This window comes from Microtus oregoni, unplaced genomic scaffold (genome assembly GCF_018167655.1).
Source record: "Microtus oregoni isolate MIOR12 unplaced genomic scaffold, Mior012 000019F_ref0000042, whole genome shotgun sequence".
Taxonomy (NCBI): domain Eukaryota; kingdom Metazoa; phylum Chordata; class Mammalia; order Rodentia; family Cricetidae; genus Microtus; species Microtus oregoni.
In genome coordinates, this window is record NW_024543078.1 from 37,632,000 (window position 1) to 37,647,535 (window position 15,536).

The 15,536-nt window shown below is 45.6% G+C and overlaps 1 protein-coding gene across 3 annotated transcripts in view; it reads right to left on the reverse strand.

The window, feature by feature from the left end:
- Positions 1–826: 826 nt before the first annotated feature.
- Positions 827–15,536, reverse strand: part of LOC121459333 (protein PRR14L-like) — a 73,610-nt gene continuing 58,900 nt past the window's right edge. For all 3 annotated transcript variants that reach the window (XM_041668965.1, XM_041668962.1, XM_041668961.1), the window contains 2 exons: positions 9,405–9,476; positions 827–6,823 (listed from right to left, as the gene is read on the reverse strand). In XM_041668965.1, the coding sequence (XP_041524899.1) occupies positions 6,547–6,823; positions 9,405–9,476 (349 nt within the window). In that variant the 3' untranslated portion in view covers positions 827–6,546. The remainder of the gene's footprint in view (positions 6,824–9,404; positions 9,477–15,536) is intronic.

A 15,536-nucleotide genomic window follows, 5' to 3' on the forward strand; every position in this document is an offset into this window, starting at 1 on the left:
TATGGATGGGTGAAAATGTGGGTGTTTGTTATTCTGTATTTCAGAAAGAAAGGAAGGAAGGAAGGAAGGAAGGAAGGAAGGAAGGAAGGGAAAGAAAGGTGGGGGGAATCCTATACAAGTATCCAATTTTACCATCATGACATGTATACCTAAGTAGGTGACTCCAATTTGATGCCACGTCCAGCAAGCCAATCAGATGGTGAAGCCTGCAAGTGCAGGTCTGCTTCCAGAACTGCACAGAGCCAGACACTGTGTTATGCAAACAGGAACAACCACTATACAGGCTCTTCAGGGAATGACAAGGAATGAGAGAGTTAACGGTCTTCAAATGAACTCGGGCCAGTCTGTGCAGCCGTTATATATGGGAAACCTTTTCTGAGGGCCAGCCCCTGGTTCTGCACAGGGACATATTCTAAGAAATGTTTAGGTGATTTCTTTGTGTAAATGTGTAAATGCTACATTATGAACACAAACAGTGCATTTACACAAAGCTAGATGGTAGAGGCCTGTCATTCAGTGTGGCTGCTTTCAGGAGGGAGGCCTAGGTGGAACTGGAGATGGAACCTGAGACACTACACATGCAAGGCAACTGCTTTCTCACTGAACTACGTTCCTGACCTCGTGTGGCCTCTTGAGGCACCACACATGGGATGCTGGGGTTGTTGCTGTTGTCCAGTAAGCTTTCTACTCACACATCTCCGTGAGCTCGAGGCCAGCCTGGTCTACATAGTGAGTTCCAGGCCAGCCAAGGCTACACAGTGAGACTGTCTCTCAATCAATCAATCAATCAATCAATCAATCAAAACAAGAATATACTCTACGACAATAAAAACTTACATAGATCAGTAAGCCATTTATTAGCACTATTAAGTATGCACTATACACAGTTGTACTACATTTTTACATGACTGCCACACACTGGCTTGTTTGCACCAAGACCTGAGTCGTACTCCGCATTACATCATGACAGCTGTGACCTTGATGGGCCACAGGAATTCTTCAACTCCATTACTATCTTATGGTAATATGCAGTTTATTATTGACCAAAATGATGTTTAGGCAGCAAACAGCTGTAAATATCAAACATTGTTCTAGATACCAAAGAGGCCAGGAGGGACTAGAGCCAACAAAATAAGAGGTCCTGACACGGAAGAGCTTGTATTACAGCTGTTAATACAGACGGGGGGTGCTGAGAGCTTGTATTACAGCTGTTAATACAGACCGGGGGGTGCTGAGAGCTTGTATTACAGCTGTTAATACAGATGGGGGGGGTGCTGAGAGCTTGTATTACAGCTGTTAATACAGATGGGGATGCTGAGAGCTTGTATTACAGTTGTTAATACATACGGGGGGTGATAGGGTAGGGGCCATGAAATGGGAGGGAACCACGTTCAAGACCAAGGATCTGAGAGTTTCAAGATCTGAATGACGGATGGAGGCAAGCGTGCAGGATGTGAGGGAGGTGCGGCCCTTGCACAGGAGCAGCAAGCACACTGCTGAGTTGGGAGCATGTCCAAGCCGCTACCAAACACCAGGCCCAGGCGGAAGCCCGTTCACACGGTTTCCACCACTTTGCGAGGGGTGAGGAAAGCAGCAGCGGCTGCTGAGGACAAAGGGGCACAGAGACTTAAGAAAGACGCTATGAAAAATTCACCTCCAGTCCTGGAGCTCGGAAAACTAGGACTTTTCCAGAACATTTCTTGAGAGAAGTTCCAGAAGGACTGTACAAGTGTGTTTTCTCCCCTTCATCTAAACTCATCTGGAGAAGTCTTACATCAGGATTGGCGCGCTAACTCAGGAACCACGATGCGGTATGGTTAGTAACAATGAACAATGCCTTACTTGAAGATTAGCTGTGTGTAGGTAAGAGCTCTTGGACATGCAGCAGCACAGCCATCAGATAGGACACTTCCCTAGCTGAAAGCACAGTATGGATGGAGTTCCTTGCTGCTCAAGCTCAGAGTTCAAGAGGCAAATGAGGCACTGCTTTTGCTTGGTGAGAGAAAAGCACCCCAGGAAGCTAATGCTTTCACTGCACGGTTATGAACTGGTCAGGTCATTCAACTAGGAGGCCAGGGTAGAAGATGAGGCTGTCTCAAAACTAAACGAATGGAGCCTACTGCATTTCCACTCTTGCTTCAGACAGTCCCGACAAAGGAAATATTTTCACCAGAGAATTTACAAGCACACTGGCTCCTCTGTCCTGGGAGAAAGTGAGATGCATTAATAACTAGTTTTATTTTGAGATGGGACCTCACTCTACTGCCCAGGCTAGCCTTGAACTTGTCATTGTCTTACTGGAATTACAGGCACAAATCACCACACCTAGCCCACTGCAGTTTTCTATAATCCCAACAGGCTAACGCAGGAAGATCGTGAGTTCGGGGCCAGCCAAGGCTATGAGATGAGCAGAACCCTAAATGGAACTCAGATTTATTTTGGCCTTATGGTATGTGAGGCTACATAGTAAGATCCTGTTTCAAATAACACACTCCTACTGCCAAAAATAAACAAAATTCACAACCCAAACACTTCATCAGTGATTCACTTTAACTGGGTATGACTGCTCCAAAGGACTGTTTCTAGTACCAGTCTCTCTGGGGAAGGGATGACTGGCCACTTCCCTAAGCTCTGTGAGCCTCTGGAAGCTACCCAAAGTTCCAAACATGTGCTGAATAGAGGGCAGGTTCGGGGAAAGGATGGCCACTCTGGAATGGATGTTTGATACAAGGCTCTGGAATGTCAAATTAAAACAACAACAACCTAACCTTTAGATCATTTACTGACAAGAATCTGAATCTATTACCAAGTCCTAAGAACAAAATAACCTTGACAATTATCTGAGAAGTTTTCAAGAAAAATTTATTTCATAAATTAATTCATGTAACAGTGGGCATTTAGAGTCACAAACTATCGAACAGAAAAGGAACTGTAGGGGCATCATGTATACCAGCATTACCAAAGATGGACACATTTCACTGAACTATTAGCCATGATAACAGAGGAACACATGAGACAGCAACCAACAGCTCAAGGGGGCCTCTTGTTGAGAATTCAAATCCAATTCAACACCAGAGTCTTGTAGGGACAGAACAAGCCTCGAACTCAGCTCGCTGTGCTGGATGGTGGCTATGAGGACCCCAGCTTCACAATCAAGATAGCTTTTGCTGCTCAACTTGTGCTAAAAGGGAATATTAATTATGATTTGAACAAAAGTCTCCCTTCCTAGCCAGTTCTATGCAGAAGTTCAGTTCAGGAAAGCAGCCCTCTCCTGACAGGAACCCAGGGGAGGTCATTCCACACCTCTGGCCAATTCTTTACACTTTGGATACAGCCACCCATAATGTGGTCATTAAAAAGGCCCTTTTCATGATACCAGGGGAAAGCTGTAGAAACAAAACAAGGGGACTAAAGAAAGCACCAGCTGCATACTCCCTTCCCCCATGGGCAGGAGGAAAGCACCATGACCTAAGTTGTCTTGTGCAGATCTTAATGCTCATGGGACAGAGGAGGTGGAGCCCTGGCCATCCTGGGAGACCAAGGACTGTGTCCACTTGGCTGCACTGCAGCCCTGGACCTGCTGCCACAGTCCTGCAGACTTGCTGCTGTTCTTAGCCTGGTGGGCAGAGGATATGCCCCAGGGGAAGGATGCCCACAGAGTGGGATCTAGAATTGACCTCAGGTTGGCTCTGGAGCCCTCACAAAAGACCCTTTCAGGCAAAATGTGAAAAAAAAAAAAGTCATGATTTTCACAGCTCTTGGAGGAGCACAAAGTTTAGGATTCACAGCATGAGTTTCCGAGCTCATCAAAGCTCGAGTAAGGCAAAGCTACACATCTTTCTACTGCGCCTCCCTCGCAGTCAGCTCTTCCAGCAGGGGCAGCAGGGAAGACAGACACAATCTGCGTTCACAGGTGATGAGGGACATCTAGACAAATGGAGGGAAAGACTGAACAGAGAGTAGGGAGAGAAGATGAGAGGCACTAACGGGAGGGAAGGAGGCTGCTACAGCTAGAAACCGAAACACAGCAAAGGAAATGGGCTGAAACCTGGTTGGAGCTGAGGTCTCTCTCCTTTCTCCATAACCTTAACTTCTGGAGCTGAGCGCTACTAAGTTGTGCTTAATGGCAGTTTCTATCACTTGGGGTGAGAGCTCCCCACCCTCAGAAATTCCAACTCCCAGCCCAAAACAGATCTGTAGTTCCGGCTGGTGACATCCCAACCACCCGTTATCTCCCATCATGCTCAGGTTCCAAGTTTGGCTTACTGTGAATCTGGACGGTAAGACAGGTGTGGCCGAGTGGGACCTACTCAACGAGTAAACTTCTCTTAGCTCTGAAGTAGAAGAGCCTTTGCCAAGGGAAGGCCGAGAACTGCAGTTTCCCTCCTAGGACTGCCCAGGACTATGGTGGAGCTGTGTCTCTCCAGTCCTGCTAACAGTCCAGGCCAGTGCAACCCTTGTCATAGGCAAATTTGGAAGCTCTGTCATGCTGCTGGTGCCACAGTTGTGCACACCTCACCTTTTGTCTTCTGGGTGATCTGGATGCCCTAGTGACCCTGGTGGTGAAACTGGTCAACGGTCGTTTACTGCCTGCTAGCTTGCAAGCTGTCTAATGTACAGATGTATTTGTGGCACAATGTGTAGCCCACTCCACTTCCTGCAGTCACATGACAGAGCTCAGAAGCACAGAGTACCTTAGAATCCTGCCCCAAGAAGGGAGGCGTTAGGGTCAACACAGACCACATCTGTACGGTCTGGGCAACATGGCTAAGACAGGGATCTGCACACAACACTGAGGGCCAGCGTGTACACTAGCCCACACTCTTCTCAACCAAGGGGTCATGACCTTCAAAGACTCCACAGAGAAGCAGCTGTGTGCTAACTTATTTAACGACTGAGGTGGTGAAGGTCATGGTACATTTTCCCTCTGCTCATGTCTATTTTTCTGTTCCAGTGTGGCCTAGCCCATCAACCTACAAAGGATAGGCACGTGAAGACCACAAGCCTGCACCCCTTCTCCCCAGCCAGGGAATGAAGGAATTCTAGGAGCGGTGACTAACATTCAGCACAGCACCACGCACTCTTCTCTACAGACAGAAAAACGTCCCTGGACAGAGCTAGGAGCATGGCAAGAGGTGACCGGCACCCAATGGCTGGGAGGAGCAGCCTACTCATCAGGCAAGAATGCTAACTATCTGTACGTGAACTGTGGGGTAGACAGAAAGAGTAGGAGATCCTGGAATGAGAAAACACAAGGTGAGCCTTGGAGAGCATGGTGAGGGCACAGTGGGAAGATGACTCTGGGGCTGCTGCCCAGACAAGGCAGCCTACTGCCTGCAGACTCCTTGGATACAAACTGAGAAACTGCGCTACTTCCAGCATGTGAACCATTTCCAGTAGGTTTGGCAAAGGACCAGACTATGTGAGGCTCTCGCAGAGGCAACTGGCTCTGGGATGTCGGGGTCTTGCTGGAGGGATGGCTCGCTGGGTCTCATCTATCCATCAGCTCTCTCCTACTCCTGAAGCAGGCACTCAAGCAGCTGCAAATGCGCCGGGCCAGCCTCTGTCACCACTGTCCCAACTTTGCCATATACCAACATTTCACAGAAAACCACACTCAACCTTAATCTTTTTGAGAGCTCTGCTTTTACATATGCCACTAAACAGCTACGTGTACTAAGTGGGCAGGACGGAGGAGGAGGATGAAAAGAGCTTCCTTCAATGAGCTACATGAGAAGCTGGAGACGAGGAGGGGCTGCCTGAAACATAAATGGGGACACTCCCCATCCATGTGCTGATCAAATGCCTGTCATATACTCTCTTAAGACTTGTATCGCCTTTCTCCTTAATGTCTTACAAAGTGTTTTAAAATCACATTTAGAGACCCCAAACATGCAGCATACAAAAACAAAAAAGAAAAAAATGAAAATTATCAACACTAACATTAAAAAAGTGCAACTTACGTTGGGGCCTGGATGGGCTCCTCTGGCACTAGTGACCCACACTCACAGATGGGAGAAAAGATGGGGCAAAGCCACAAACACACAAACACACATTCTCTCAGTCTAAAGGTCCTGGGCAGAGATCAGGAAACACACCAGTTCATTCTTCTCAATCACTGAAAAGAGCTGGTGGGAACACACAGGCCAATTGGCCAGGTGCCCCCCCAGGCCGGGTTTCTATGTCTTGGTCGAGCAGCACCATAAACAGAGGAACTTCATGTGGATGCACAAACACCGAGTCCTTAGATCCCTAGTGTTGCTTAGGATGTGTGGTTTCTTCCACCTGTGATGGGAGAGACAGGAAGGAGGTGGCCTGATATCATTCAGGACCATTCCCAGGAGAAAGGGAGCATTCCTGAGGCTCTATACTCAGCAGTAGAATTAGAGGACCCTTCTTCACCAGCTTCTAAAAAGGCTGCACCTTGAAATAAGTAAAACTTCATGGACTGGGCATCGTTGAGTGGTTTAGGCATAGGGCAAAATCAGGGAACCTATTCCAGGGAGATCTAAAAAGATCCAGCATGGAGACCCGGCTGCAGCATTCTCAGCAGCTCGCTGACTGCTCCAGCTCCTCCTCCTTGGCAAAGAAAGTCTCCAGTTCCAGCAGCTTCTGGATCAAAAGCGCATCCAGCTCTCGAGTCTGTAGAGCCGCCTTCTGGGCCCTCGTGAAGCTGCCCATCAGCTTCACTTTCCCTCGAGCGCGTCTCTTTCGGGGCAGGGTAAAATCCTGGAATTCCAGAACACGCTTCCTTTTCTGCTGGCTGACGGAGACCAGTGTGCCATTTCGTTCTTTGGGTTCCTCGAAGATGGTCTCTAAACACCTGAGGATAGAGCACAACTCACAATCACCAGCGGGAACTCACAGAGCCCAGCTGGTCACCATGCAGACCAAAAGCTGCCTGTGCTGACTCCCAACTCGACTGTTTCCTATGGCCAGCAGCTATTTCCATGCATAGGAGAAATATGTGCACAAAGTGAAAAAAGTTCAAAGAGAAGGATATACAGCACAATTAAGGCTAGCTCCTCACTCCAGTATGTATAACACCACTAACTGCTGGTTTTGTGTATGTTCTCCAAAGTTAATATGTAGACACACTGAAGTAACATAGTAGACACTGGGCAAACAGCAAACCTTTTGTCACAGCCCAGGCTGGCCTCAAACTTCCTGTATAGCTAAGGATGACCTAATTTCCTGCCTCCCTGACCTCTGCCTCACAAGTATCTGGATTATAGGTGTGCTAATCTACCATACCAGGCTCTAGACAGTAAACCTTTTAATCTCTGAGAGCCATGTGGTTCTCTATCACAAAATTGTTTTGAGTTTTCCTTTTGTGAACAAAGCTATTAGCCCACAAACCATAAAAATAATAAAATGCTGGGCGGTGGTGGTACACACCTTTAATCCCAGCACCCATGAGGCAGAGACAGACGGATCTCTGTGAGTTCGAGGCCAGTCTGGTCTACAAGAGCTAGTCCAGGACAGGTGCCAAAACTACAGAAAAACTCTGTCTCGAAAAAACCCAAAGCCGGGCGGTGGTGGCGCACGCCTTTAATCCCAGCACTCGGGAGGCAGAGGCAGGCGGATCTCTGTGAGTTCGAGACCAGCCTGGTCTACAAGAGCTAGTTCCAGGACAGGCTCCAAAACCACAGAGAAACCCTGTCTCGAAAAACCAAAAAAAAAAAAAAAAGAAAAGAAAAAACCCAAAAATAAATAAATAAAATAAAACAAATAAAAACTGGTGGTTGAGGACATAGAGTCTTTGTCTAGGACACACGAGGGTCTGGGATACAACCCCAACATGGTTTTTGTTTTTTGTTTTAGTTTTTTAAAGACAAGGTTTCTCTGTGTAGCCCTGGATGTCCTAGAACTGGCTCTATAGACCAAGTTAGCCTTAAACTCAGAGATCCACCTGCCTCTGCCTCCTTAGTGCTGGGATTGAAGGTGTGCAGATAGCACCACCCAGCTTTCAGCATGGTCATTAAAAAATAAATAAATAAATAAACCAGCCGGGCGGTGGTGGCGCGCGCCTTTAATCCCAGCACTTGGGAGGCAGAGGCAGGTGGATCTCTGTGAGTTCGAGACCAGCCTGGTCTACAAGAGCTAGTTCCAGGACAGGCTCCAAAACCACAGAGAAACCCTGTCTCGAAAAACAAAAACAAAAAAATAAAAAAATAAAAAAAATAAACTAAAAGTTAGGTTGGGCCATGGAGTTGCACTCCTTTGATCCCAGCACTCAGGAGGAGCAGAGGCAGGTAAATCTGAGTTTGAAGCCACCCTGGTCTACAGAGCCAGCTCTAGGGCATTCAGGGCTACACAGAGAAACCCTGTTTCAAAACCAACCAACAACAACAACATCAACAAAAAGGAAAGTCAGGTGTGGGGATGCAAGTCTCTAATCCCAACTATCAGGGAGGCTGAAGGAGGGTCACGTGGTTTGGGGACAGGCTTTGAGTGGGCCTAGAATTGCTAACTGGTGGTATGTATCTCCACAGCAGCAAACAGCACACTGTCGCACGTGGGGCTCCTCCTACCCATCAAAGACCCCGAAGCTTGTTTTCATTGAATACAATACTGTCTGATTCATTTTCAACAGCATGCATTATATTTCATAATAAAAATGGACCAAAGTTGAGTGGAAACCCTAGTAACGGACACTTTGGTTGTTTCCAGTTCTTTCCCATCACTCAGCAATCCTGCAATGAATAGTCTCCTGAAAATGAATGTCTTGTAGGCAGAGCCCATGTGCAAATACTGGGATAAAATGCCAGGAATCTCTTCCTTTATCCCAGATAAAACAGTCAATAACTGTCACTGCTTCAAACTGAATTTTGATCCCAAGGTGGCCAAGTGACATTTGTCTGTATTTGGGCTTGAAATCGTGGTTGAAAGAGAAATTAGTAGCGCAGACAAAGCTAGCCAGTGTATTCAGCAAACACAGCTGCAAGGTGAACATATCTATGAGCCCATAGCCCACAAAGACTTCTTGTCTGTCTATCATGTCAACCCAAACCCCCATTCTAGCTATTTCTTTTTTTTTCTTTTTCTTTTTCTTTTTTTTTTTTTTTTTTTGGTTTTTCGAGACAGGGTTTCTCTGTGGTTTTGGAGCCTGTCCTGGAACTAGCTCTTGTAGACCAGGCTGGTCTCCATTCTAGCTATTTCTAAAGTCCAATACTGGGCCAGAATTGGGGGCACCTTTGGTCCCAGAATTCTCCCAAGGCAGAGGCAGGTAGATCTGTGAATTTTTCACTAGCCAAGCCTGCACAACAAGAGAACCTCACAAAGAAACCCCAACAACAAAACCCCAACCAATACCGGGCATAGCTAAATAGGACTGCCTGAGTGCGAAAGATGAGGTGTCAATCATTCTAGCACCTCCCCCTTAGCCCAGCCACAGGAGTTACCTGTTCGCAGGAGGAGACTTGTAATTCTTGTTTGTATATATTTCTTCTAAACTGAACTCTTTCTTCTTTAACCTGCAAAGAGAAAAAAGAATTTTTCACGCCTGCTTTCACTTACACACTGCTTTAAGCTGAAAAGTCAAACCCTGTTCACTCCATTCCTGTGGCCAGAGCTGCAGCCGGAAGGCAGGCCACAGCACGTAGGGCAAGTGGGCGGCTACAGTTTCAGCCGGCTGTGCACACTGACTGACAGCTTTTTCTGGCTCATTTTGGGTTGAGGCACTTCCTCCTCTGAAGTGCTGGGGTTACAGACAAGAGCCTGCATCCAGCTGCTTTCTCTTCCAGCAGCAGTGCTGACCTCTGACACTGACTTGGCCACCCAGTTTTTTAATATTCTTATTTATGGCTTAGAAATTATAAGCTTTACTGGCTGGCAAGAATTTAATGAACACAATAAACTTTTGCTGGGTTTATTTTTATTCTATTATTTAAAAAATTATTTTATGGCCAGGTGGTGGCGCACGCCTTTAATCCCAGCACTCGGGAGGCAGAGGCAGGCGGATCTCTGTGAGTTCGAGGCCAGCCTGGTCTACAAGAGCTAGTTCCAGGACAGGCTCCAAAGCTACAGAGGAACCCTGTCTCAAAAAACAAAAAAATAAAATAAAATAATTTTATGTATGTGGGGGTTTGCCTGCATGTACATCTACACACTATGTGCCTGTCTGGGACCTGAGCAGTCAAGACGAATCCCCTGGAAGTGGAGCTATCGTTGTGAGCCACCACGCGGGTGCTGAGAATGGAAGCCAAGTCATTTGCCAGTGCTTTTAACAACTGGTCAATTCTCCAGCCCTTAAGAGATCTTTTTTTTTTCTTTCTTTCTTTCTTCCTTCCTTTTTTTTTTTTTTTTTTGAGGTTTCTCTGTTTAGCTGACTGTCCTGGAACTCACTCTGTAAACCATCCTGGCCTCAAACTCACAAACTATCTGCCTGCCTCTTGAGTGCTGGGATTAAAGGTCTGAGCCACCAAATCTGGCCCTAAGCCTTTAAATACATTTTATTTTTAACAGGTGAAATGGCTCAGAGATGGTCTTCTAATTTCAGATGCATGCCATAGCACATGTGTGCCCATACACAAAATAAATACGTGTAGAATAGTTTTTCAGTTATATTTTCCTTGGAAACAAGGGTGTGTTCTGTTGCCCAGGATGACCTTAAGCTCCTTTGAACCTTCACCTCTGAAGGGGATGAACTACAGGAGCATGCCACTCCACCAGCGGATTTCCTTTCTATCTGTACGGTGATGAGGGTCCCTCCCAGGGCTGTACACACAAGTGTGAGTGTGCTCTTATTTACTTATTTATTTGTGGAGATAGTGTTGGTATTAAAGGCACTACCATCACCTGCCTAGCTTCAAGCTTTTGATTACATCAACCTATTGCTGGAATTACAAGTATAAGCACTACAGAGTCATATCTTTTTGTTTTATTTTTGAGACAGGGTTTCTCTGTGTAACAGTCCTGGCTGTCCTGGAACTCAGAGATCCACCTGTCTCTGCCACTATTGGGATTAAAGGTGTGTGCCGCCACCACCACCACCACCACCACCCTGATCAGTGATGTCTTTTTAGCAATGATTGTCTGGATGTACTAGCTTATCCAGTCCCTACTAAATAAAGTACATGCTTCTTACATCTAGGTTTAGACGGTTACAAATAGAACCAATGTAAATGTCTGTGAAGTTTTGTGGTATATACCTTCCCAACTTGTGAACAAAAATCTCTGGATTATGACTGCTGTAATGTGTGGTTAGTCTGTTTAATTCTGAAGACACTGCACGCTACCCAGCAACGCGGTCAAGTTCCTGCTGCTCTGGTGCCCGGCTAGCATTGGTTCTGCATTTGTCCTTACTGTAAGGTACAACTCCCCAGTGACACACCACACCAGGGGCCTTTCAAGAGTGTATTCCTATTGGTTTCTTCTTTGACACCATGTCAGTTCAGGAATTTTGCCCATTTTTTTATTTCTTTTTCTTTTCTTTTTTTTTTTTTTAATTTTCGAGACAGGGTTTCTCCGTAGCTTTTTTGGTTTCGGTCCTGGAACTAGCTCTTGTATACCAGGCTGGCCTCGAACTCACAGAGGCCTGCCTCTGCCTCCCGAGTGCTGGGATTAAAGGCGTATGCCACCACCGCCTGGCTTTTGCCCATTTTGTAATTGGGATGTTCATTTTCTTACTGAGTTTTGAGTTCTTTATGGTCTGAGGATAAAAACAAAGAGGAATGGACATTGCCTGCTCATGCAGTAAGGGCTTGGGTTTGGTTCCAGCACCACTGGGCAGGGAGAGGGAGGAGCTGCGTATTTTGGATAATAGTCCTTACTTAGATTCCTTAAACTAAATGTATGTACATTTTGCATCTTTTTTTTCTCCAAAATTTTAGTCTTCTAATTTTCTATCAACCATCCACCAATCTACCTACCTACCCACCCACAAATCATCCATCCATACATCCATTCAGCCACCTAATTCTTAGCATCTGCTTTCCTTCTAGCCACCCAATTCTTATCATCCACTTTCCTACCAACCAAGCAATCAACGAGTTCTGGCTATAAAGCTAAGGCTAGCCTCACACAAAGCCCTCCTGAAAGCCTTGCAAACACTGGATTACTGGCATGTGTCACCAATGCCAGCCACTTGATATTCACTTTCTTGTTTGTAGCATTTGATGGGAGAGAAAGAAAGGCTAACTTTCCTGAAATTCAATGTATGCAAAGGCCGTAGCCTACTCCAGATTCATGCAGATTGGTAACTGTATTTGCTTGCTTTTTATTGTTGTTGTACCTACAATTAGATCTTTGGTTTATTCTCATTTAACTTTTACATGTGGAAATCAAAATTTACACATAGCAACCAGCACCACTTGTTAGAAAGATTCGCTTCCCCACTGAATGGCCATGATACTTTTGTTGAAATCCATCCATTTTAGAAGTAAACTTCTGGCTTCTGTCTCATCACCTCAGAAAGTTACCCTTAGGATACTACCATACTCTCTTGATTATTGTAGCTTCATCTAACTTTGTGTTTTGTTTTAGTTTTTTGAGACAGAGTTTCTGTGATGCTTTGAAGCCTGTCCTGGAACTAGCTCTTGTAGACCAGGCTGGCCTCCATCCCACAGAGATCCGCCTGCCTCTGCCTCCCGAGTGCTGAGATTAAAGGTGTGCGCCACCACCGCCTGGCAATTTTGTGCATTTTTATAGTAAAATCTGAAGAGCATGGCATCTACCATCAAATTGTATTTGTTTTTTCAAAGAAAATCTCACCTTATAGTCCAAGCTGCCTTTAAACTCTGCTGGGACTATAGGCATGTGCCAGTACCATGCTTGGCCATTTCAACTATTTTAAATTTAACTGTTTATTTTTGGTGTGTGTGTTATTTGTACATAGACTGCATGGCTATATATTCATAGTTGTGCATGCAGAAACTAGAGGAGGACAATTGAGTCTCTTCCTCTATTTCTGTTCACCTTATTCCTTTCAGACAAGGTCTCTCAGGGAGAAAGAAATGACCAGTCATTAAGAGCACTTGTTGCGGGGCTGGAGAGATGGCTCAGTGGTTAAGAGCACTGACTGCTCTTCCAGAGGACCCGGGTTCGATTCCCAGCACCCACATGGCAGCTCACAACTGTCTGAAAATGTAGTTCCACGAGATCTGACACCTTCACACCAACGAACATAATAAAGTTAAATAAATAAATAAAAAATAAAATGTTAAAAAAAAAAAAGAGCACTTGTTGCTCTTCCAGGACCCGAGTTCCAATTCCAGCACCCACATGGTGGCTCACAATTGTCTCTAACTTCACTTCCTAGGGATCTAATGCTCTCTTCTGTTCTGTGCAGACTCTGCATGCATATGGTGCACATACAAACATGAAGGCTAAACACTTACACATGTACACACATAATTAAGAGAAAAAAAATTAAAGGCAAGCTCTTTCCCTGAACAGGAAGCTTACCATTTGGGGTAGGCTGTACAGTTATCCAGGGACTCCACCCCCAACTGTGTAGTCACGTTCAAGTTTTACTTAGGTGAGTGTTTGTTATTAAACTCAAGGCCTCATGCTTGAACAGCGTGCAATCTTCTCCACCAAGGCATTTTCCTAACCCAAGTAAACTGCATACGTAATAAGTTTAAAATAAATCAGTTCTTCTACAAGACTGTTCTAACTATTTTTTTTATTTTATTTTATTAGGTATTTCAAGACAGGGTTTCTCTGTGTAACAACTCTGGCTGTTCTGGAACTCAAGAGACCTGCCTACCTCTGCCTCCCAAGTACTGTGATTAAAGGCATTTGTTACCACTGACCAGATGTTTTAATCATTCTTGGTGATTTTTTTCCCATAAGGAATTTTACAACCTAGCTGTTAATTTCTAGGGAAAAGCTGTTAGTTCTTTGACAGATTGCAGTGCATCTGAAAACCGACCCCAGATAGTTGATGCTGGTTAGGATTTTACTTTTCCAAATATTACGTGAGCTAGGTCTCTTTTCCTCTTCCATTTATTCTTACATTCTGTGCTAGCGGTAAATCTCAAGGACTGCAATTAGCCAGGCCCCAACCCCAGACTACTCTAAGGACCGTAAGGGTCGGCATCCAAGCTCTGTTCTGCAGAGAAAAGAAGCCCAAAATCAGGCCACAGAATACTGCCAATCCCAAGCCACCCTGGAAAGCTCTGTCCCAACCCCCCAAACACTACACAAAGCCTGCCCCTCCCCCCCCACTCAGTTCTCTCCTGAGAAGAGGCAGCTTCCATCCTGTGTCTTTCCCAGTGGATCTCGTGTGTGAGGTCTGATTGTGGCACTTCTGGACTCCTAACTGCCAGGATACTTTCCCCTCAGAGCTGTAACTAATACTTACTCGGATAGGTGCTCCTGGTGCCTGGGCTGCACTGGGAACCCACCTGTCATCTCAGGTCCACCCTTAGCAGACTCACTTCCCGGCTTACTCAGCACTCAGCGCCCCGTCCACTAGTGACAACTGGTGTACAATCTGACAGGTGTAAAAGCTTCCCTGAGACCATGGAAGTGACTGCGGAGCATCTGGTGCCCCTCTGGTCCTTTTGGAGGCAGAGGTACCCCTAGCCATGTTTTTAAAGTTATCGTTAGCCCACTTCATCTAACCTTGTTTCCCTATCCTTAGAGCTGCAATGCTGCGGCTTCTTTAGGCCCCATCAGGCTATTGATGCCCTTCCTGATGTCTTCTCCTCAGCACCCCTGGTTTCCTTTTCTCCCTTCTCAGTGACAGGCTGCCCAAATCAACCCTTCCTGGTGCTTACTTTCAGCCTACTGGCAGCTCCTACTTAACTGTTAATCGCTCTTACTCCGCTATGGGACCCCTTTTACCTCCCTATACCCAGTCTAAATCAGCCAGGAGGTTGTGGGGGTGAATGGCTTGGTCAGGGTACATGTCTCCTACTCATTAAGCAAACACTCTCAAAATAGAAAAGGATTAAGGCCCTATACCACAAATTCTCCCACCTTTTTTAAAATGGTTTTATTTAACTTTTTTATTTTATGTACATTGGTGTGAAGTGTCAGATCCTTACAATTTCACTGTGTCTATTCTCAAGAAATCTTTTAAGACTATCTTTTTTAAAAAAAGATTTATTAGGGATATAGAGTTCTGTCTGCATGTATGCCTCTAAGTCAGAAGAGGGCACCAGATCTCATTAAAGATGGTTGTGAGCCACTATGCGCTTGCTGGGAATCAAACTCACAACCTCTGGGAAAACAGCCACTTAGCCACCTCTTCAGCCCCCTTTAAGACTATTGTACCGAGGATCATTTAACTCAGTTCACTGAGTGTCATTTGACACAGTTCTCACCTCCCTATTGTACCCATCTCTTGTTTCAGATCCTGACCTCTACATAATACTCACTGAATAACACTGCCTGGCTACTTTGAAGGATGTAGGTTGTTAGTCCCTCCCAGGTCAAATTCATGACCACCAATTGTGCCCTTGCCCATTGGCCTATTAAATATCAGTATCACTCCTTACCTCTCCTGCATCCTTCTCTTTGGTACTGCTCCTCAAGGAACACACTTTATGGCACACTGGATTCCAGACTGCAATACTACCCTAACA